The sequence below is a fragment of the Manis javanica genome, chromosome 17 (genome assembly GCF_040802235.1).
Source record: "Manis javanica isolate MJ-LG chromosome 17, MJ_LKY, whole genome shotgun sequence".
Lineage (NCBI taxonomy): Eukaryota > Metazoa > Chordata > Mammalia > Pholidota > Manidae > Manis > Manis javanica.
This window is the reverse complement of record NC_133172.1, coordinates 37651623-37675620: the sequence shown is the minus strand read 5'-3', so window position 1 is coordinate 37675620 and position 23998 is coordinate 37651623. Positions and strand designations below refer to the sequence as shown.

The 23998-nt window shown below is 42.7% G+C and overlaps 1 protein-coding gene across 3 annotated transcripts in view; it reads left to right on the top strand.

The window, feature by feature from the left end:
* Positions 1-14300: 14300 nt before the first annotated feature.
* The window catches only part of BBS2 (Bardet-Biedl syndrome 2), a 29708-nt gene continuing 20010 nt past the window's right edge, over positions 14301-23998 (top strand). The window contains exons 1-2 of one of the 3 annotated variants that reach the window (XM_073226498.1): positions 14301-14924; positions 22229-22456. In XM_073226498.1, coding sequence (XP_073082599.1) covers positions 14808-14924; positions 22229-22456 — 345 coding nt within the window. In that variant the 5' untranslated portion in view covers positions 14301-14807. The remainder of the gene's footprint in view (positions 14925-22228; positions 22457-23998) is intronic. The other 2 variants (XM_017648473.3, XM_073226499.1) reach the window with 2 other exon arrangements.

The following is a 23998-nucleotide window of genomic DNA, read 5'->3' as shown; positions in this document are numbered from 1 at the left end:
ACAATAGGGTGGTCACTGTAGGCTCCTTGGAGCAGATGCTTAGTGCTTCAACAGCCCTGTGAAGTAGTCCCCATTTCACAGACGATGCCATTGAGGCAGAGATGAGCTAAGTGACTTGCCTGAAGTCACACTGCCAGGAAAGGGCAGTGTGGGCATTCAAACCCTGGCCAACTGACTTGAATCTGTGCATTTCACCACCTCACTATATAAGATCTGTAAGGAACCAGAGGATGGGGAAACTGAGGCCCAGGGAAGGAAAAGGGAGTTGCCCCAGGTGTGGAGCAAAAGAAGAGTGAGATTAGTGAATCCTCTGCTTGCCAGGGAGAAAGGTGCGATAGCCTAGGGTTCCCACAAAGAAGAGGCTTTTAGATGGTGTGTGGAAAAACTTTGTATTTTGTTGTTTTAGTAGTTTTAATTGACTTTCATACATACTAGGAAGAAATGCAATGAACACATGGAATTTATAATTTCACAAATGCTTGTGCTTAGAATGAATAATTTTTCAATGAGTCAATGTAATGACAAGACAAAGAAAATTATAGCACAGGCAGAATGTAGTTATGGCAAAATTTGGGGGTGCCTGGTCATGGAAGACTGAAGTTTGGGCATTTCTGCCTTAGCTTGTGCCCACCACTGGGGCCAGAGAAGGAATTTTTTGGACAGTCCTGGAAGCTCTGCCTCCTCCCTCAAGGTCGCCCGCCCAGGAACCCTGCTTTCACACTGCCATCACCACGAACCTCTCCCCAAAGGTCCAGTCCTTCCTTACTGCTGCAGCTGTGGGAACCAGCACTTTTTATGGGCCATGTTATCTTCAAAGTGCATTTGGCTTGTTAACTGGCTGCAATTCACTCCAAGCTGACTAAAGATCCTACACATGCTGACAGAGGAGGGCTGATGTCATTGACATTGAAACACCTAGCAGGGCTTGTGGCCAGGCCTCTCTGTGGAGAGACCTTGGCTCTGAGTTATAGACATCCTGGGACAGGATCCCGGCTTCGCCACTTCAATGCCTCTCTGGCATTTTTTCTGTCTTTGAAGTGTAGGGGTGATAATATTGTTGGTGGGAAGACTCAACATAGGAAGTGGTTGGTGTGGGACTATAAATGTTGGTTCCTCACACTCAGATGTCACTTCTTCCTTGGGGCATCCCTCATCATCCCTCTTCTGGCCCCCAGAGCATTCAATATGTCCCTCTCTTTTAACACTGATCAGTTCTCTGCTTTGTATTAGGGTGAATTGTGCCCCTGTGTCAGCCATGAGCTTGTCAAGCATGGGGCTTATAGCTAAGGCATTACCAGGACCTGGCTTGAAATTTGGTAAATGTTTGCATGCCTGAGAAGCAGCATGGTGGGTTAGAGAACAAGAGCTAGGACCCTGGAGCCCCACTTTGGGTGCAGTCATTAGCTTTGTGATCTTAGACAAGTTACTTACCACTTCATGCCTGTGAGTTCTGCCCTGTCAAATGGGAATAATTCATAACAGCACTTACATCGTAGGGTTTTTGCAAAGACCAAGTAAGTTAATATGGATAGAACTGTAGCTACCACATGGTGAGAGTTTTATAGCTGTTGGCTAGTATTATACCAGCATCTAGCCAACATCCTTTTTCTTGGTATGGCCTTGACAAATGCTTGTTAAGCTGAACTGAAAAGACTGTATCTCCACTCTCTCCTCATGTATACACACACTTGGCAGGGTTCTGAAATTCCACCATTCCTAATTCATTATTTGGAGTTAACGTGCTATACCTTATTAAAATGTAAATATTGTCAACCTCAAAAGTTGAGCACTTTCTATGTAAAAGTCTTTGTATGGGAATACCACTGATTGGCCTTAAAAGCATATTGTTAAATGTGAAAAGCAAAATATAAAAACCATGTGTCTAGTGTGGTAAACAGAAGTTAGAGGGAAGGGCACGTGCAGGAAGAGAGGTGGTGTTTGTGATCCCAGACACCTTCAGAGGGAGACGCAGGAAACTTCTCAGGGGGCTCTTGGGGAAGGGATCTTAGTGGCAAGGACAAGGGTGGGAGGGGGACATCCTTTTCATTCTATGTTCTTTTTGAAAAAATGTATTTTTTTATTGTGGGAAAATGTATATAACAGAAATGTTACCATTTTAACCATTTTTAAGTATGATTCAGTGGCATGGAGCACATTCACAAAGTTGTATAACCATCACCATTGTCTGTTTCCAGAATCTTTTTCTCATCCCAAACAGAAACTATACCCATTAAGCAATAATTCCCTATTCACCCCCCTACCCCCGCAGCCTCTGATCACCTCTATTTTCCTTTCTGTCTCCATGTATTTGCCTATTCTGGTCCCTCATGTAAGTGGAATCACATGTTTGTCCTTCTGTGTCTGGTGTATTTCACTGGCATAGTATCATTGAGGTTCATCCATGTTGCAGCATGGATGCAGTACTTTGGTGCTTTTTATGGGTGAATTATATTATTATAGTATTACATTCCACACTGTATATATATGCACCACATTTTATTTGTCCATTCATCTATTAACAGACACTTGGGTCATTACCACTTTTTGGCTCTTGTAAAGAATGCTGTATGAACATTGGTGTACAAATATCTGTTTGAGTCCCTGTTTCAAGTCCTTTGGGTTCATTCCCAAGAGTGGAATTTCTGGATCGTATGGTAATTCTATTCTTAGCTCTTTAAGGAACCTCCATACTGTTTCCACAGTGGCTGAACCATTTTACATTCCTCACCAGCAGTGCACAAGGGTCCCAACTTCTCCACATTTTGTGTCTGTGCTTCTGCATCATTTCATCTGACTGTATATCCAAATATTACCTAGTCAATAAAAAATTAAATATTATAAAAAGATGTGCTAAAGAGGTTAGGGTGCATGAGTGAAAGGACAATAACAATAAAACAAAGAACAGTCCTATATGCAGGAGTGTGTGACTGAGAATCCAGAGTTGAGCTTTAGTCTTGGTTCTGCATTTTATTGGCTGTATTGACACACGCCCTCTTTGGAACTCAGTTTCCTCAAGGATTAAATGAAAGGGTTAGCCTAGGCTGTCCTGACTTCCCTCCTGCTCTATCAGATGAGGAGCCCATATAGATAGATAGGCCCTAAAAGAAGTATGACAACATCCCCTCCAGGTAGGTTCTTGGTTTGCAGCTCCTACCACCCTTGCCTGCTGGCTGCCATGGGCTTAGATGATACAGAAGACAGAAGGGTGGGAGGAGAGAGAAGTGGGGGTCTTTATGGCCCAGCTTCCTCCTTACATTGCCACCTCTATGAATACAGCTTCAGCTGGGTGGCCCCTCTCTAGGCTGGCTCCCTTCCTCGTGCCTTGAGGCTTAGGGGCCGGGGATTGGTTTGCTAGGACTGCTGTAAACCAGTACCACAGACTAGGAAGCTTAAACAGAAATTTATTGTCATCCAGTTCTGGAGGCAGGAAGTCCAAAATCAAGGCAGGATTGGGTCCTTCTGAGGGCTGTGAGAGAGAATCTGTTCCTTGCTCTCCCCTAGCTTCTGGTGGTCGGCTGGCCATCGCTGGCTTGTAGAAACATCATCCTAATCTCTGTCTTCATCTTCTCATGGCATTCTGTGTGTGTGTGAGTGTGTGTGTGTGTGTGTGTGTGTGTGTGTGTGTGTGTGTGTGTGTATAGCCAAATTTCCCTTTTAATAAAGACACAAGTCACATTAGATTGTGATACCCTAATGACCTCTTTTAACTTTATGATCTCTGCAAAGACTCTATCTCCAAATAGTCACATTCTGAGGTCCCAGGAGTTTGAACTGCAGCATATCTTTCTGTGGGGGAACAGTTCAGCCCATGACTTCCACTATTGCCTCCTTAGCCCATCGTGGCTTCCCAGGTCCTGCCCACAACTCTAAGTAGCCCCTTCCTTCAGTTTGTCACAATCCCGGTTGAACATGCCTTCTGTGTCCTGCAAGCCTTAGTACCTCAGCCAGTTTGCTCTTGTCTATCTTCCAAGAAATAGCCTTGATCTTTGTTTCTTGATGTCTCTGCTGGAGAATTCCTTGGCTGCCAAACACCCCTGTCCTCTTTGTTATACTGCTGTTATCACCTCTGGCTTCTACCTGGGGAGTTGGCAGCAGGTGGAGGAAAGGACTTCTGTGTGTGTATGAGGGGAGGGCTCACAACATGTCATGTCTGCTTTAAATTTGTTCTTCTTGGAGCAGGGTCCTCATGGGAGAAATAATGGTAAAGTGTGTCCAGGTGGGTAAGGGAACTGGGAATTCCAAACCCTCTCCCCACCAGGAAACCTTGAAGCCCTGTGGGGAGGTGTTCAGCATAAAGAAGCCATAGAGCAAAGACAATACATCTTCAAACACCCGAATAACTGACATGAGAAGAGTGATGAAGTCATTCTGTTTATTTCTACAAAGAAATGGACACATAGCTCAATATAAGTAAGAGATTTCTGAGAATTGTGCTTAAAGGTAATAGCCTCCATGTGAGTTGTGCACCCACCAGTCATGGGAAGTATTCAAATAGGGACTGGTGATCTCTCTGGCCTCTTGCTACCGGTAAATGTCATGATTGTAGAAATGGAACTTGGGATTTTCTGTACCCTCCTCTGCCCCCTTAAAGATCTGATGGTCAGCCCACAAAGCTGCATATTACTTTAAGCTACAGGAGTTCACACCAGTGTAGAAAAACTCAGCCTTTCCAGATCAGATGCCCCAGAGTTTGGCTTCCTGCCCAAATAGGTAGTTACTAAAGCTGAGTCAAGCCTTAGCCAGCGTCTGATGCTGCCTACACCCAGGTCTGTCTCCAGGGGCCTATAAAAAGCACACACCTTGGAAACTGGAACAGACTGCAGCTGTCAGCTTTGATCTGAATCCCAGGAGGTGGGCTGAGTGGGGATCCGGTTCTTCTTGGGGCCCAGGCTTACTGCATCCTGCTGTGGCCCCTAATTACAAAATTATTCGATGGCTTGGGTCTTCATTCCCCTGGCAGGGCCAGCTTCTCACCATCAGCACACCTCTGGCCATGTCTTCCCCGTCAGGACCATTTACCACTGTGGGCTTGGCAAATGTAGATGAAAGTGGGAAGAGTTATTCATTAATTATAATAAAAAGATTAAGGAGAGTAGATCTGTAGATTCTTTTAAAAATCACAATACATATAAGTTAAATAGGCATTTCAAAAGCAGAAGCTGTGCTTAAAGCCAGAGAATATTACAGCCATAAGAAGAAAACAAATCCTACCATTTGCAACAACATGGATGGAGCTAGAGGGTATTATACTTAGTGAACTAAGCCAGGTGGAGAAAGACAAGTGCCAAATGATTTCCCTCATTTGTGGAGTATAACAACGAAGCAAAACTGAAGGAACAAAACAGCAGCAGATTCACAGACTCCAAGAAGGGACTGGCAGTTACCAAAGGGGAGAGGGCAGGAGGGCAGGTGGGGAAGGAGGGAGAAGGGGATTAAGGGGCATAATAATTAGCACATGTAATGTAGGGGAGTCACGGGGAAGGCAGTATAGCACAGAGAAGACAAGTAATGACTCTATAGCATCTTACTACACTGATCGACAGTGACTGCAGTGGGGTGTGTGGGGAGACTTGATAACATGGGTGAATGTAACAACCACAATGTTGCTCATGTGAAACCTTCATAAGATTGTATATCAATGATAACCTTAATTCAAAAAAATAAATAAATAATCATAACTCATCACCTTTCCTGGCCCCCAGATTAATGCTAAAATTATATAATTAGGTGAAAAGGTACACAATTTTATATTCACATTAAAATATATAAAGACCATAGGGGAAAAAAAAGCCAAAGAATGTTAGAAAGAACATCATCAACAAAAATTAATCAAAATGTGTTTTTTTGTGAATTGTTTGACAAGATTATTATAATATTTGAATCCCGTTAGATCCGATCTTTATTTTCCTAAAGACTCTTTAAGTGTGACTTACTGAGTAAATCTGAATGGCTGAGAGTGTGATGCCCAACATTACTTTATTTTTGTTTATGAAAAAAATCAAGTCTTGGTAGTAATCATTCTCCCATGGCTTCCCTTCTTTACTTTTAGAGTCCCTGGCTCACCCAGAATCGTCAGTCATGCTCAGAATCATGTCCAGAATTCCAAGCATGGTCTTGTGGGTGTTGTGGTGCAAAACTAGAAGAAGAGGTGCCACTTCCCAATGTTTATTAGTACAAAACCATACAATTGATTTTGAATTCTTCAGTGGGGAGAAGTAATGTAGGTGAATCCTACAGGGTGGGATTGGTAAAGCAGGGTAATGAATGAGGGAGAGCTGGCATCTCAGGGCAGAGCCCTCTAAGGAGGGGAGAACTGAGCTGAGATTTGATTGATACATGGGAGCCAGGCTTGAAAAGATCTGGGGGTTGAGCATTCCATGTAGAAAGAACTGTAAGGTGGTGGAGCAGACCCTGCTAAATGAGCTATTTACAACAAGATATTGAGTTATCTAAAATAGACCATCATTCATTCACCAAATATTTAAAGAGCACCTACTATGTGGCAGGAGCTGTTGAAGATGCTTGGATAATGTCAGGTTAGGAGAATGTTTCTTGCAGGGGGAGCAAGAATATTGCAAAACAGTCCTGGTGTCTTTTGCCCCTGCTGTTCCACCCTGATTTCTGGAGTGTGCAGCTGAGCTTCATCTGGAGAGCTGGCCTCCTACTCCCTGACCGGCCTAGGATTTGGCCTGTGATTCTCCAGTAATGGGCAATTCTCTGATTCTGGTATTTAGGATTAGGAAATTCATTTTCTGCCAAATAGAAGTCACATTCTCCATTATTGATTCTTACCAGGGATAAAGAAATACTTTAGCTTCCATCTGCCTGACTTTTCCCTATCTTTCTCTCCAGGTGGGGATACAAGGAGTTTCCAGTTATTGGGCTCCTCTACCAAAGTGGCAAGAGAGATGGAGAGCTTGCATTCTAGTGTGGAGAGATATGCCAACCGCTCCCCCCCCCGCAAAGAAACAGAAATAAAAACAAGGAAAGAAAGATAATCTCAGAAATAGATAAACACTATGAAGAAAATAAAGTAAGGTGATGTGCAAGAAAGAGAGAGCTGGGGCACAGAGTGGGCCTCTGGGAGGAGGGGAGTATTGAACTGAGACCTGACTGACATGTAGGAGCCAACCTTGACAAGATCTGGGGGTGAGCATTCCAGGTGGGGGGAGTTGTAAGTGCAAAGGTCCTGAGGTGAGGCTGCACTTGTCACGTTGGGATGATTCACAGATACCAGAGCTCTGTAGGCCAAGTTAGAACTTCAGATTTTATCCGATGTGTGATGGGAAGTCACTGGAGGACTTTATGTATAGGAGAATTTTGTGACACGATCTTATATTTTGATTAAAAAATTTTTTTAAATCTACTTCCTAGAGTCATAATTTCCATACAATAAAATAACTCATTTAAATGTACTTTGATGAATTTTACAGATGTCTATATCATGTAATCACCACCATAATTCAAATACACAACATTTCTAACACCGCAAAACATTCCCTCATGCTCCTTTATAGTCATCCCTCCCTCCCATCCCGACCCCAATCCTTGGCCTTCTGAGAGAGCTCCTGTAGGCTCCTCATCCAGCTCCCCCTAATGTTACCATCTTAGAGAAATAACACCACAAATCTGTCAAAACCAATAAATTAACATTGGTACCACATTACTAACAAAACTATAAACCCTAATCAGATTCCAGCAGTTTTCTCACTAATGTCCTTTTTCTCTTCTAAGAGCCAATCTAGAATTGCATTTACTCATCAGGTCTCCTCAATCTCTTTCACTCTGTGACTGTTTCTCAGTTTTTCCTTGTTTTTCATGATCTTGACAGTTTTGAGGAATACTGGCCAGGAATTTTGTAGAATATCCCTCATTTTGGATTTACATGATGTTTTCTCATGATTGGACAGGGTTTATGGGTCTGGGGGAAGAACACCACAGAGGTGAAGTGCCCTGCATGGGAACATGGCTTGCCACTGGTGATGTCAATCTTGACCACTTGGTTAAGATGGTGTCTGCCAGGTTTCTCTCCTAAAAAGTTACTATTTTTTTTGCTTTCCATACTTTACTGTTTGGAAGCAAGTTATGAAGTCCAGCCCACTCTCAAACGGGAGGGCAGTTAAGCCCTGCCTTCTGGAGGGGAACATTTACATGTATTATTTGGAATTCTGTAGGGAAGATTTGCCCCTTATCCCCTATTTATTTATCTATTCAATCCTGTATTCACAGAGAAAGTTTTTCTTTTAAGATGGGAGAATTAGCAGCATATTTATGTGTTGATGAAAATGATCTAATAGACAGCAAAACACTGTGAGAGTTTCTTTGGTTTCTTCAGTAAGTTGAAAGTTTTTTCACTATTAGAGTCTCCACCAGGCCTTTTGTCATGTTTAAAAAGCGTCTTAATAGTATATTTAATTCAGTATACCCAATATATTATCATTTCAAAATATAATCAATATAAAAATATTAACCAGATACTTTAAATTATTTTTATACTTCTTCAAAACCCCAGTGTGTATTTTATATTAACAGCTTATCTCAATTGGAACTAGCCATATTTTAAATTCCCAGTAGCCATATGTGACTCTTTGCTACCATCTTGGTCTAGATCTTTCGGAAAGCAGCACAGGGCAGGGAGGTACCCTAGTGAGTGCGCACTGCATTTCCCCGTCTCTTGTCAGCCTTCTTTGGTGTGATTCTATGGCTATGGCTCCTGGAAGCTCATGTTGAAGAAGCACCTTGATTCCAAATTTTGAAGTGCTTGTTTTGGACAGTGATGAAGCTGGGTGGCAGCTGGAATGGCTCACACCCATTCTTCTCCCTTCCCCATCATTGTGATTTCATAGTCAAGTTTTCCTTCTGGGTTTCTTTACAGTGCCTTTCATGCTGCTCCCTGATCCTCCTCTGTTCCTACCCTGAATTTTTGAAAAAGTCAACTTCTTATTTTGAGATAATTGTAGACTCCCATGCAGCTGTAGGAAATATACAGAGGTCCATGTACATCCAACCCAGTTTCTCTCCAAAGGTAACATTTTGCAAAAGACACTTTCTCCTCCTCTTCCTCCTCCTGCTTCTCCTCATAAAGATACTTTGGCTGCTGTGTGAAGGCAAAGTAGGAAGAAAGAGTTGGGAGGGTTTTGCTCTTGGACAGGGATTTGTACCAGGAGACAGGGTGAGGGGAGGATGCATGGTGCCCATTCTGGGACAGAGATGGAGGTAGTGTTGAACCCACATGATCCCCACAGGAGACACTGATGCTCAAGTCCAGCGAGAACATCCTTCACTAGGCTAAGTCAAACGCATAGTCTGTGCGTCAATCAAAAAGCAGGGAAGAGTGTACAGCACTAAATTATGTTTTCTACCTTTATTTTGCATCTACCTACCACTTCAGCGTTTTATTAAAAAAAGAAAAAATAAGGGAGAAATGTGGTATTCACATATAAATCAAGTATAAAAATCAAATGAATAATCATATCTGACTTGATTGTTTATAGTTCATGATGCGTGATCAAAACCAAAAGTTTCTGTGATGACTGCCCTTGCACTGTTCACCATGTAAGAACTTACTCACTATGTAAGAACTTGTCACCATGTAAGAACCTGTTCGTTATGCTTCAGAAGATTGGAGACTGTTGAGAATTTAATGGCTTGGGGTTGATTAATGATTGTGCATTGAGTCCCCTATACAGAATTTTATTGTTGTTAACAACCATTTGATCAATAAATATGAGAGACGCCCTCTCAAAAAAAAAAAGCAGGGAAGAGTGGGCACAAGGTCTTTAAGGGAAGAGAGTTTAAGTATGAGCAGGGCTAAGGGGAACCCAGGAGGGATGATGAGGCCCGAGGAGACCAGCACAGGTTGACAGCTATTACCTGTCCTCCCAGACCTAGAGGAGTGAAAGAACGTGGCAGTGAAAGCTGCAGTTGAGGTTGAGGAGCTGCCCCACAGAACTATGGCCTTCTGACCACTCTCCTCCCACCCTCTGATCTCCTGGCAGTGCAAGGGATCCTGGGTGAGGAAGGCTGCAGAGGTCAGCCTCCTGGGGCGCAGACCACGACAGAGGAGGGATAAAATGGATCTGGTGAGGCAAACGGAGAATAACCAGCAATCCAATTGCAAAAACTCAGTAACGGGCAATCTTTAGAAACAACTCCTTGGCCTGAACAGGACAAATTCCATATCCACAGTAATTCCATTTTCATGTAAATGTTTCTCACTTAGTCTAACTTCCAGCATCTCTTCCTGTGATTATTCAGAGATTTAAGCTACAAGTATCTGGGGACTGTTGTGGACTCTGGCCTCACCTGGGGAATGCAGGAAGAGCCCCAAGGGGAGGGCATGATGCTTCAGGGGATACGAGACCTTGGGGGCTGGAATCTGTGGCTCCTCCAGGGAGTTCCAAGTCCCATGGAAGTGTCAAGAGAATCTTCCATAACAAGAGGCTACCGGGACCTCGGACAAGGATGTTGGCAGCAGCTAGAAAAGACTGGAGGTCAGAGACTCCGCTCCCCATCTTTGGGCATCACTAGGCCTCCCCTAGTTTTGATGGGTCTCTGAGGTGGGCGATGGGGTAGGGACGGGAGGACTACCTAACCCTGACTGATGGCATTTCCTACCAGTTCAGTAAGATGTATGGGTCGGGGTGGGGGCGGGAGTTGAGGAAAATTGGAATTGAAATTAGTTTCTACATTTGTTAAAATGGGGATAATATTGCCTATCTCACAGAGAGTGCGAGGATTAAGTGAGATAATACAAGTAAGTAATTTAGCAGTCTCGTACATGGGAGGGCTCAACAGCTGTTAGCTTCTTACAAGAGACACTGATGCTCTATTGTTATTATAAGTAGTAGTGGTACCTTTTCGGCCTGCCTACTGACCAGAAGGCAGATGTTTCTGTTTTTTTTATATGTGACACACTGTTAAGTGTCTTTGAATAGGATTCCTTATTTCCTCATTTGTCACATGTGTGAGCCGGGCTGCCAGAAATGACCCCACGGATGGCCTCACAGCCACCACCCACAGCAGACACATCGCAGTTACAGGGAGTCAGGCCCCGAAGGGCTGAAGGACAGGACCCTCCGAGGGCTGAGTGTGCAGTACACTCTATGGTCTCTGGTACTTGCCCCGCCCCTCTGTGGATTAGGGAGAGATCCTCATGACCACTCCCCTTAAGTTTTAGGAAATTTAAGACTGGGGTCCCTTATAAGCAGGTTCTGGGACAACAGAGGGGGGGGTCTCTGGATTTCTGAAATTCACAGACAACCCAGGCCACATGCTCACACTACCTTAAAGTGCCTATGTGTTTATCTAGAAGCCTAAACTGGCTGTGAAAATAGCTGCCACCACAGTACAGAGAGGAAAAGGCAGAAGTCCTCTTCCAGTTGGCCCTCTGCCCCAGTCCACTCCCAGAAGTCAACCCTGCAACTTTGGAGGCCTTCTGTCCTAAGGGGCCTCTCACCCCACCTCCTTCCAGGCCTTGAATCCAGTCAGAGGTGTGGGAAATTCCATTCTTTACACCTGTACACCCCCTACTGGGGGTGCTTCACACCAGCGAGGTGGGGTCAAGGACAAGGAGGGGCTGGTGGCCCAGTGGCCTTAGGCCCCTCACATGTCAGCATCTAAATTCTTGGTCTCGATTAGTTCCCATCAGACCTTGACTAGCTAAGCTGGCTTTTCTAACCCCAAGCCTGAGAGGGAACCAAGAACAATACTACTTGCTAAAAAGAGGAAAGAAGACACCAAATTTATTACCATAGCAATCCTAACTGTCAAAGGCAGCCTTTTCACATAGAGGTAATAATAATAACAATACCATTTATGGGAGCCCTTATTAAGTGCCAGGCATTACTTTGAGTGCTTTGTATTAGTTTGTCTAATTCTCACAGCCACACTCTTCAGAAGCAGTTCTATCAACATCTCTCTTTTCTAGTAGACACTGCTGCTGGGAAATTCACTGCAGGAGATGGTACGCACAGTGGTTAGCAGCTCAAGCTCCGGAGGCTGACCACCTGGGTTTGCCATCCTGGTTCAGCCACTTCCCAACTGTGTGAGCTCGGGCTTAGGCTATATAACCTCCCATGACTCAGTTTCCTGCCTTGTAAAATGGGGATGATGACAGAATCTCCCTCAGAGGGTGGCTGTGAGGGTTAAACCAGTGTCCCTGGCACAGAGGAGGTGCTCCATAAATGTGTGTGTTAGGATTGAATGATGGGCTCAAATCTCAGCTAGTTACTGACAGAGGAGGGAACTCGAACCCAGTCTGCCTTTCGTCAAGGCTTGTAGGCTTACTGCCTATGAGCACTGCCAACTGAGAGCCTACCAGCAATTCCCCACAAATCCTCAGTCTTTGGGAGCCCAGCCGTCAATGATGTGAAGACGACGGTTGAACCCTCTGAAGAGCCAGGGATTCCTGGTGAGTTATGGGAGATAGAGAAGACTCTGGAATGTTGGTAGGGAGAGGGTCAGCTTTGGGACAGCCTCTCCTTCTTGTCATTCCTTCCTCCTCCCCAGAGATCTTCCATGTCCCCTGCTCTGGTAAGTGCTTGGAAGGGAGAATGGGTATTCTTTACCCTTCTGGGGATCCTTGCTAATCCTAATTAGACTGTGAGCCTAAGACTCAAACACCCCCAAAATAGCATGTAGCATGATTGCCAGGGGACCAATGAAAGCAGCTCAGAGGAAGGGTGGCTACCTCCTGAATGTGGTAGCAGCCATGAGAGGCCACTGGACATGACTCTCAGGAGTGGTGGTGTCCAACCTGTCTTAAAAAATGGGAGGGAGTTATGAAGTGAGGGGAATGATATTCCTGGAAGAGGGTAATGTGAGCAGAGGCAGAAGGCTAGAGACAGCATGGGAGAAGGGATCAACTTTGAGGCAAGAGGCAGCAAAAGATGAGGCTGCAGAGGCAAATGGTGGTTAGAATTTGAGCTGTATAAGCTGCCAAAGAACTTGAACTTTCTTTGGTTGAAAATGGGAAGCCAATGAAGAGTTATAAAGGGAGGAGCTGACACTGGTGAAGTACTGCCATCTACAAAATGTGATAACAATAGTACTTGCTTCATAGGGTTACTGTAGGTTAAGCAAGATGATCCAGATGAAGTACTTAGAATGGCCCCTTGAAAATGCTCCATAAATGGTAGTGATGTTGCTACTGATTGTAATGTACATAGTGAGTGAGGCTTGACCCTGTAGATGGAGGCCAACACCAGCCTTACATGGAATACAGTAGGCCGTGGACTCGTTTGCCTGCTAAAGAGTAAATGGTGTGGCTCACAGCTCTAGGTGATGTGGCTCCTCCTGGTTCCTCTATTTCCCACTCACTAGGCTCCAACCATGTTACTTTCTTTCTGATCTTCAAATATGCCCAGCCTGGGCCTTTGCCCTTGTTATTCCCTCTGTCTGGAATGCTCTTCTCCCACATCTTCTAATGACTTCCACTTTCTTGTCATAACCTTTTGGTTCAAATGGCACTTCCTCTGAGAGGCTTTCACTGAGCCCCAGGACATCAGCCTTATCTCCAGATTCAATGATCTTATTTGCTTTCATTTTTAATGTCTGTTGCCGTCGGATGTAAACTCTGTAAGGACACAAATCATGTCTTTCCGGTTCACTGCTGTATCCCTAGAGGTTCTTGGTAACTGCCTGGCACATGAAGACACCCAATAAAAGTCCAAAAACTGGAGGGCCCAAAATGATCTCTTTTATAGATTCACTCCTTTCAAGCTCTTCTTGGGAAAGGTAGCCTATGGAACTATGATCATCGAATAGCAAACTGGAGTTGATCCAGTTTGCTGATGACTTTGTGGAGGTACCATCTGGGAGCTGAGGGGGAAGGTATTTCACAAAACAGGATAGACCCAGAGCAATTTCCATTACAGGGTTGGGTGGGTAACTGCTACAGGAATGGAGTCTAGACAGCTGGCAGAGGAAGGAGTTGGGCAGAAAGGAGCTGGGAGAACTCAGGAGGAAGGCCTATCAGTAGTAGCTTGGAGGGCCATTGTTTCAGGTCTTACATCCCATCAAGGCCCTCAAATTTAGTCTTTTGATATTATCTTCTAAAGAGGTTATAACTAGTCAGAGACACACCATTCGACTTGAAAAAAAGATGCTCATTTGCACAGCTGTGCCTGACACACAGTAGACCCTCAAAAATATTTGAATGCATGTCGTGAAGTTCATGACTTTACTTTTTCAAGTTTGCATTTTAAAATATACAGGGAGTCTTACAAGGGGCCTTGGACTATTTAAACGTGAGAGTCCAAGGCGTTATTTTTCTTCCTTTGGAGAGGATTGGCATGCTTAGTGCAGGCAACCACTGTGGTTTGTATCGATATAACAGCTAAAGCAAGGGGCAAGAGGCATTTTCTTGATGATCCTTCGGAGTGGGGTAGCAGTGTGTGGCATATGCAGGGGTGTAGTCTGGTTGTGGTGCAAGGGGAAGCCCTGTGGGTGCAGCAGTTTAGACACGGCCACCGTTGACACGCCCGTGGAATGACACTTAACGCCCGCAAATTACACCAGCCAACGGCGTGACTCCAATCACCAACACGGGAGAGTTTCGGCCTCAGCAGAGTGCGCGGCCCAATCGCGCAGCCGCAGCAGGGCACGGGCGCAAGCGCAGAAGCAGGTAGGCGGGTCTGCGCCGCCGCAGAAAGAGCCGGGCGGGTTCGGTCGAGCACCGTTTCGTTTCCGGCCTGAAGCAGCGGGATGCTGGCGGACTGGTTCCTGCTCCACTCACCGTGGTGGGTAAGGTCGACTCCGCTGCGCCGGCCTGAGGCCGTCAGCCGTCCTGCCGTTCCGCTGCAGTCATGCTGCTGCCCGTGTTCACTCTAAAACTGCGCCACAAAATCAGCCCCCGCATGGTCGCCATAGGGCGCTACGACGGGACTCACCCGTGCCTGGCGGCCGCCACCCAAGCGGGCAAGGTAACCACTCCCACCGTCAGGGAGGCCGAGCCGAGAGTGCCCCCGACAGCCGCAGGGCGCATCCTTGGGCCCCGCCCCCAGTCAGGGTTACCCAGCAACCAGTCGGTAGTAGCTGATAACTACGTTCCGCACAGAATATGAACAGTGGGGTCTCGCGTGAATGGTTTTTCTGAGCAGTTAACTTGTCTTCAGGAGCTTAGACTCAGACAATGTTGGGATAAGGAGCTTTGAGAAGAGCAGTCCCCAGAAGGGAAGGGGCTTGACCAGGGTTAAAAGTAGTAGCAGACCCCAGATGCGCGCCCAGAACCTCTGCCTAGAACTCCTTCCACTCTCAGACTGCTTCTCGAACCAAACAACTTGACGGAAAAAAAAGAAAGAGTACAGAAGAATACCAATTTCCCTAAATTAAATGATTCAAATTTTACTTTTCATTGAAAACCTGCTTTCAGAAAGCTTACAGTCCAAAAGAACAACAGACAAGGCCTATCAAGGCCCTGCGGTTTGGTGGAGGCATGCCCAAAAGACGTGGAATATAGTGACACCAAGCGTAGTAACTTTTAACAGTTGCAAAGCCTTGTTTTTTTACATTAATTATCTCAGCATCCTTGCTACAAGGCCAGCAGTATAGCACAGTGTGGTGGATCCTGGCTTCAGTACCTACCAATTTCATGACCTTAGGCAAATACTTAATAAAGGTATCAACCACAGAGGTTGTTATGAGCACTAAATAAGTAAGTGTAAAGTACTTGCCATACGGAAATGATCACTAATTAGCTGTTAACCTTTTTATTGTTCCCACTTCATTGAATAGGATAGCAGTTCAGAGACCTCCAGATAATGCTTGGGCCACTCAACTGGAAAGTGGTGGAAATGAGATTAGAGTGCATGTTCTCTCAGTGTGGATTTAATGCAGTAACATGATTTATAGTTTTTAAGACACTTCCACCTATGTTGTATGTTATCTCATTTGATATGCCTTGGAATGCATAAGTGGAAAGTAATGATTTATTTTTCATGAAGTAGTATAATGAAGTAGAGCCTGGCACTTAATAATGTTAGTTGTTATTGTTAAAAGGCACTGACAAATACCAAAAAGAATTTCATACTGGTTCTGCTATAGGTGCATGGCAGCTAAATAAATGGACTGAAAAGGCCCCATTGATACTAGCTCAGCTCTATTTGTTGAGGGCATACTGTATGCTGGGCACTGTTCTTAGCTCTGCAGGTGTAAGGTTGAATGTCACAAACAAGTCTCATCCCCCTGGAGCTTACATTTTAGGGGGAAGCCACACGGTTAGCAGGAAAAAATTATCTCACACACACACACACACAGCAGATAATGTCTCCATAGGAGAAAAAAATAGAGTAAGGGGTGGGGATGATGGGAGATAGCTGTTTCACAAAGGGCTTCTGGTGAGCCTCTCATAACTGGATCAGAGATTTGAAAGAAATGGAAGCCCTATCTACAGATGTGGGGTAAGTGCCCTCCAAGCAGAAGGGTCACCAAGTACAATGGACATGAGGTGGATATATGCTCTAGGAATACAAGGGGCTTCTGGCTTGGCAAGGAACGATGAAAGGCATGAGATAGCCAGGGGGTTGATCATATAAAGCCTGTAGGCCATGGTAAAGGTCTTGGTTTTGGGGTGATGGGATTTGATTAATGTTTCAAATAAGGATAGGTCTGGCTGGTCCTGCAATAGAGATGCAGGAGATTGGGTGTAGGAGTGGAAGCAGGAAGATAAGGCAGAGGTTTCTGGAGGTTTATGGAAGCCCTTTCATTAGAATGTGACCTAGAGTGGGAGGCAGGAGCACTTGAATCTAGGTCTGTTTCTGAAGTTGGCAGAGAGAGAATGGAGGTGGTGGGATTCTCCATCCTATGTAATTGGACACTTTATGTTCAGAATGTTAAGTAAATCTGAAAAGTCTGACTCTGATTTTTTTATCTTGAGACTTTTAGAAAATTAGTAATATTTTATGAATATATTCTCCTCTAAAAACAAACATTCCAGGTAAGGCTAAAGCCTTCCTTGACTGTTAAGGCCCACATCTCTAGAGACAGGATTTTGTCATTCTAAGTCGGACTCTATTGTGAATGTGGAGCTTACTGGGATCTGTCTGGTTTCAGAGACTGAGCAAGGGTACATTTAAAAGGGGTTTCTTGCAAGTGTTTTTCTCTGGGGGCATTTTTCTTCTCACCATGGAGCTGAGGGGCCAGTTGCCATTATATTATCAGCAGCACCCCCTCAGCCAGAACAGAGGTGTGAACTTCAGCCAGTAGTCCTTTGGCTGAAGGCAGTGGTAATGGCCCATTTGCTGTAAGACAGAGCTTGGCTTCCTGCTTGCCTGAAGGCAGGTCTCCCAGGGCCTCCCATTTCTGTGTGCAGAGAACTGAAGGAGGGAGTGGGGAGAAGTCAGACTCCTGGGGCTCTTGTTGCTCTCAGCCACAATCCCCAAACTCTTTCCATTCCAGTAACAATGAATATGAAGTCCATGGGTTATTTCACCTCCTGTTCTTTCTCTGCATATCTTTTACTAGAAGACTCCAAAAGAATTCTTTTGTTCAGAACTGTTATTAAAGGAAATAAGGTTTGTTGTGCAAATCAAGCGCAGTAATGGTTTTAAAAGCATGTTGTAGTGTTAACACAAATGAGAACACAAATGCGATACTCAGCATCTCCACACCTTTTCTATGTATTTCTAGTCTTTATCTTGTTTAATTAATAGTTCCAAATTAATCTTGTCTGGATTTATAATACCAAAGGGATTAAATAATTATTTTAAATTACTGAATTAGAACTGGAAGAGGTTTAAGGGCTCTCTAGTCCACTATTTTCCGTCCTCTTTTTTTCCACATCGCCTCCCTCTGAAGGTTTTTTTAGACAGTGAAAATTTCCCTAATGAGAATTTTTTTTTTTTGAGAGGGCATCTCTCATATTTATTGATCAAATGGTTGTTAACAACAATAAAATTCTGTATAGGGGAGTCAGTGCTCAATGCACAATCATTAATCCACCCCAAGCCTAATTCTCGTCAGTCTCCAATCTTCTGAAGCATAACGAACAAGTTCTTACATGGTGAACAAATTCTTACATAGTGAATAAGTTCTTACATGGTGAACAGTACAAGGGCAGTCATCACAGAAACTTTAGGTTTTGATCACGCATTATGAACTATAAACAATCAGGTCAAATATGAATATTCGTTTGATTTTTATACTTGATTTATATGCGGATCCCACATTTCTCCCTTTTTTATTATTATTATTATTATTATTATTTTTTTTTTTTTTAATAAAATGCTGAAGTGGTAGGTAGATAGATGCAAGATAAAGGTAGAAAACATAGTTTAGTGTTGTAAGAGAGCAAATGTAGATGATCAGGTGTGTGCCTGTAGACTGTGTTAATCCAAGCTAGACAAGGGCAATAAAATATCCACGGATGCAGAAGATTTCTCTAAAAACAGGGGGGGGGTGGAGGTTCTAAGCCTCACCTCTGTTGATCCCCAATTTCTCACCTGATGGCCCCCCTGCGACCTTGCCTGTCTTAGGTTGTTCCTCCCTTGAGGAATCTTACCCGTCTCTGGCTAACCAGTCATCTTCCGGGGCCATACAGGGAGATGTAAAGTTGGTAAGTGAGAGAGAAGCCATATTGTTTGAAAAGGTTAGCTTTTTACTTCTTTGCAGATTTATGCCCTGTGGCTTCTATGCCCAGCATTTGTCTTGAGGTATCTTTACCACTTGGAGGAATTATGATACTCGGTAAATTCAACATGAGGCACGAATTCTATTTAAGGGTTGTAATTAGGAAGGAAGAAGAAAAGCTATAGAGGTAGCAGACAGAAGAAAACATGGGAGGACTGATTATTTCTTTGACATATCTTCTTGTAGAGTAACTTAAGCATGTATAGGTTTTAAACTACTAATTAAATTGCACACACACATAAACATAATAGGAATACAGTTACATAACCAAAGCTGATCTATAATTACCAGCCATCTCCAGTAAAGCCAAGAAAACCATTTAGGCACCCTAGGCAATTGTGAAAATTTGTCTATGATATGATGGATACTGTCCAACTGTACTTGGACAGTCTGAGAGAAATCAGACAAATTAAAACAACCCCTTCCTGAGAACTGTTCACATCCCATATGTTCTTTTAACAGTAGATAGTCTGTAGTTGTAAGATTTTGGAGCGCTACAACTTGCACTTCTCCTAATTCTTGGTTGAGTTCCAACAGTATAGATCCAGTCAAATTTGTTGTTTTACTGAAAGCACAGGTCAGCTTAGATATCTCCTTCTTCATTCCAATGGCAAGTTCAGGAACTGGTAGGATGGATGCAGCTACAACTGCAGCATCGCCTGGATCTTTGTTGAGGTTTTTTGATGATCATCTTCTGGTATGACTCTTCCAGAGAGTGCTGATGTTGGAAGTTCTTCATATTGTATCCTAGTTCATTTTCTGGGTAGCCAAATTAGGCTTTGATCCTCTGTATAAACACAAACAGAACCTTTGCCCACACTTTGATATGCCCTTTATACCACTGTGTAGAACTCATTGGAGGTCACTACACAGGAACTGCTTTTTTTTTTTTTTTTAAGAGAAAGGAATATTATCAGAAAAGTGTACCTCCATAGCTGATCATCTGACACCCTTTAAGTGATCAAAATTAAGGATATTTAAAGCATGCATTAATCGTTGATTTACAGTTAGTTTTATCCTATCAGGGAGTAATCCCCCTTTCTTTCTTTCTTTTTTTTTTGTTATCTTTAATTTACACTTACATGAAGAATATTATGTTTACTAGGCTCTCCCCTATACCAGGTCCCCGCTATAAACCCCTTTACAGTCACTGTTCATCAGCATAGCAAAATGTTGTAGAATCACTACTTGTCTTCTCTGTGTTGTACAGCCCTCCCCTTTCTCCCACCCCCGCCATGCATGCTAATCTTAATACCCCCCTTCTTCTTCCCCCCCCTTATCCCTCCCTACCCACCTATCCTCCCCAGTCCCTTTCCCTTTGGTACCTGTTAGTCCATTCTTGGGTTCTGTGATTCCACTGCTGTTTTGTTCCTTCAGTTTTTCTTTGTTCTTATACTCCACAGATGAGTGAAATCATTTGGTATTTCTTTCTCCACTTGGCTTATTTCACTGAGCATAATACCCTCCAGCTCCATCCATGTTGCTGCAAATGGTAGGATTTGCCCGCTTCTTATGGCTGAGTAGTATTCCATTGTGTATATGTACCACATCTTCTTTATCCATTCATCTACCGATGGACATTTAGGTTGCTTCCAATTCTTGGCTATTGTAAATAGTGCTGCGATAAACATAGGGGTGCATCTGTCTTTCTCAAACTTGATTGCTGCATTCTTAGGGTAAATTCCTAGGAGTGGAATTCCTGGGTCAAATGGTAAGTCTGTTTTGAGCATTTTGATGAACCTCCATACTGCTTTCCACAATGGTTGAACTAATTTACATTCCCACCAGCAGTGTAGGAGGGTTCCCCTTTCTCTACAGCCTCACCAGCATTTGTTGTTGTTTGTCTTTTGGATGGCAGCCATCCTTACTGGTGTGAGGTGATACTTCATTGTAGTTTTAATTTGCATTTCTCTGGTAATCAGTGATGTGGAGCATCTTTTCATGTGTCTGTTGGCCATCTGTATTTCTTTTTTGGAGAACTGTCTGTTCAGTTCCTCTGCCCATTTTTTAATTGGATTATTTGATTTTTGTTTGTTGAGGTGTGTGAGCTCTTTATATATTTTGGATGTCAAGCCTTTATCGGATCTGTCATTTACAAATATATTCTCCCATACTGTAGGGTTCCTTTTTGTTCTATTGATGGTGTCTTTTGCTGTGCAGAAGCTTTTCAGCTTAATATAGTCCCACTTGTTCATTTTTGCTGTTGTTTTCCTTGCCCGGGGAGATATGTTCAAGAAGAGGTCACTCATGTTTATGTCTAAAAGGTTTTTGCCCATGTTTTTTTCCACGAATTTAATGGTTTCATGACTTACATTCAAGTCTTTGATCCATTTTGAATTTACTTTTGTATATGGGGTTAGACAATGGTCTAGTTTCATTTTCCTACATGTAGCTGTCCAGTTTTGCCAGCACCATCTGTTGAAGAGACTGTCATTTCGCCCTTGTATGTCCATGGCTCCTTTATCAAATATTAATTAACCATATATGTTTGAGTTAATGTCTGGAGTTTCTAGTCTGTTCCACTGGTCTGTGGCTCTGTTCTTGTGCCACTACCAAATTGTCTTGATTACTATGGCTTTATAGTAGAGCTTGAAGTTGGGGAGTGAGATCCCCCCTACTTTATTCTTATTTCTCAGGATTGCTTTGGCTATTCAAGGTCTTTGGTGTTTCCATATGAATTTTTGAATTATTTGTTCCAATTCATTGAAGAATGTTGCTGGTAATTTGATAGGGATTGCATCAAATCTGTATATTGCTTTGTGCTGGACTCTAATGAGATTTTAATGCCTCAGATATACTATATATTGGTTTTTGTACTGTGGCCCTTTATAGATACACAAGCCATTTTAATACATAACATTCCCCTTACTCTATCCCAGTTTACCCCTCTTGGGAGTGGTATCACATCGCCCCTCTTGAAAATCCGTATTCTAGGCCACGCTTCCTTTTTACAGATGATGCCCAAGAAAACTGAATGATTTGAAACATAATCACTCAGGTGATTATGTTTAGGAAAGTTGAAACTGCTAAGTTAATTAACTTTAGGCTAATTATTTAATTGTCTTACTAATATATACCATGGAAGCCTTCAGGAAGCTTGGTTTGTGTGACTCAGTTTAAGTTTGTAAAACAGATTTCCTAACTACCAGGCCTTTAAGAATATTAGTTTTAAGGGTGAATTTATTAGATGCTTGGATAAAAGATACTAAAGGAAGTGAATTTATTACTCTGTTTTCTGTGATTTTTTGGTGTGTGGCTGTCATATTGTAGCCAGTAACAGCTTCCTATGGATTATTTTGGAGAAGGCTAGTTTGTAAGAATGTTTTGACATCCTGCTGATAGGTAGCAAATAAACCTTCCTGATAAACAATAGCTAGATCTTGTCCATTACCTTGTTCTTTACAAAGCTAAGAACCAGTGGATTTTAACAATTGATGGTGATTGAAAGCTAGCAATGCACAGTGCCTATGTATGAGTGCTTCAAGCTTTTAGGTTATTAAAATAACTTCTTGTTAGTGTTGATATCTGTTAATAACCTGGGTCTTTTAAAAAATGTATTTTTGGTATTTTAAGGGAATATAATTAACTGTTTTTGTTTTAGGTTTTTATTCATAATCCTCATACACGGAACCAGCATTTCAGTGCATCGAAGGTTGTCCAGAGCCCCCTGGAATCTGATGTTTCGCTTCTCAACATTAACCAGGCAGTCAGCTGCCTGACTGCAGGGGTATTGAACCCAGAACTTGGCTATGATGCGCTTTTAGTGGGGACACAGACTAATCTTTTGGCTTATGATGTCTACAATAATTCAGATTTGTTCTACAGAGAGGCAAGTATACCCCTTTACAACCATTACGCATTGTTTTTTATGCTTGGAAGATATCAGACATTTATTTTGGTTTGTTATGTGGCTCTTGTAGTGCAGTTAAGCAACATAGATATTTTGCCATTTACATCTGCTTTATCCATTTGATCATACTTGGTAACCATTTGGTGAGAGTTCAGCTTACCTCTCTGAGGTATGTTTGTGATGATCTGTCAAGATCTATTGAGAATTCATCCAAGAGCCAGGAAGCCAGCAAACAGGTCTGGTGATGTTGCGTTAAAGTTTAGTACAACAGTTTATAGAAGAAGCACCTGTTGTAGCCTGCTACCTGTAGGCTACCACAACTTTAATAACCAAGTGTTTCGTATTTATTAGAAAAAAGATAGGTGAAAAGAAAAAAAACATCACCCATAAAATCTCCATCTAGAAATAACACTCCACTTTTAAATTGATATATCCAAACTTTTTACTAAGAGAAAATTTTTAATAAAGTGGGATCATACTAGACTTATTTTTTTCTACAACAGCTTTATTAAGATATAATTCACATACCATACAATTCATCTATTTAAAGTATACAATTCAGCAGTTTTCATTTATTGAAAATGTGGAGTCATCACCACAATTTTAGAACATTTTCAATATCCCAAAAAGAAACCATGCAGTCATCCCCAACCTCTCATCCTTAGGCAACCACTAATCTACTTTGTTTCTATAGATTTGCCTATTTGGGACATTTCATATAAATGGAATCATATATACTGGCTTCTTTTTCTTAGCATAATATTTTCAAGGTTGACCCATGTTGTAGCGTGTATCGGTTGTACTACTTCACATTTCCATGAGCAGTCTTTGAGAGTTCCAGTTGCTCTACATTCTTTGTCAACACTTGGTGTTGCCAGTCTTTTTAGCCCTTTCAGTAAGTGTGAAGTGGTATCTTATTGTTTCATTTTGCATTTCTCTTGTAACAAGAGCTGCAGAACACCTTTTCTTGTGGTTATTTTCCATCTGTATGTCTTTTGTGAAGTGTGTAAGTCTTTTGCCTATTTTTTTTTTTTGGTAGTTTGTGTGTTTTATTCTCTTATAGTTGTTCTTGAGATATACTGGGTACACATTCTTTGTCAATTTAACATATAACAAATATTTTTCTCCCAGTATTTGGCTTATTCCAATAAGTAGGTGGGAAAAAGTTTTTGACTTTGATGTAATTTTTTCTTTAATGGTAGTACTCTTCTTACCTTCTAAGAAATCTTTGCCTATTTCAAGGTCACAAACTTAATCTTCCTGTTTTTTTTTTTGTATAAGACTGAGATTGAGTTTAGAACTGTATAAGGGTTCTCCTGAGAAACAGAACTAATAGCATGTGTGTATATAGAGAGAGTGAGGGAGTGGGGAGAGATTTATTTTTAAAAATTGGCTCACATGTTTGTGGAAGCTGGCAGGCCAAAATCTGCAGGGTACAGGCAGTCTGGAAATCCAGGAAGGGTTGTCCAAAGACAATCTGGTGTCAGAATCCTTTGTTCCGTGGGATGGTCAGTCTTTTCT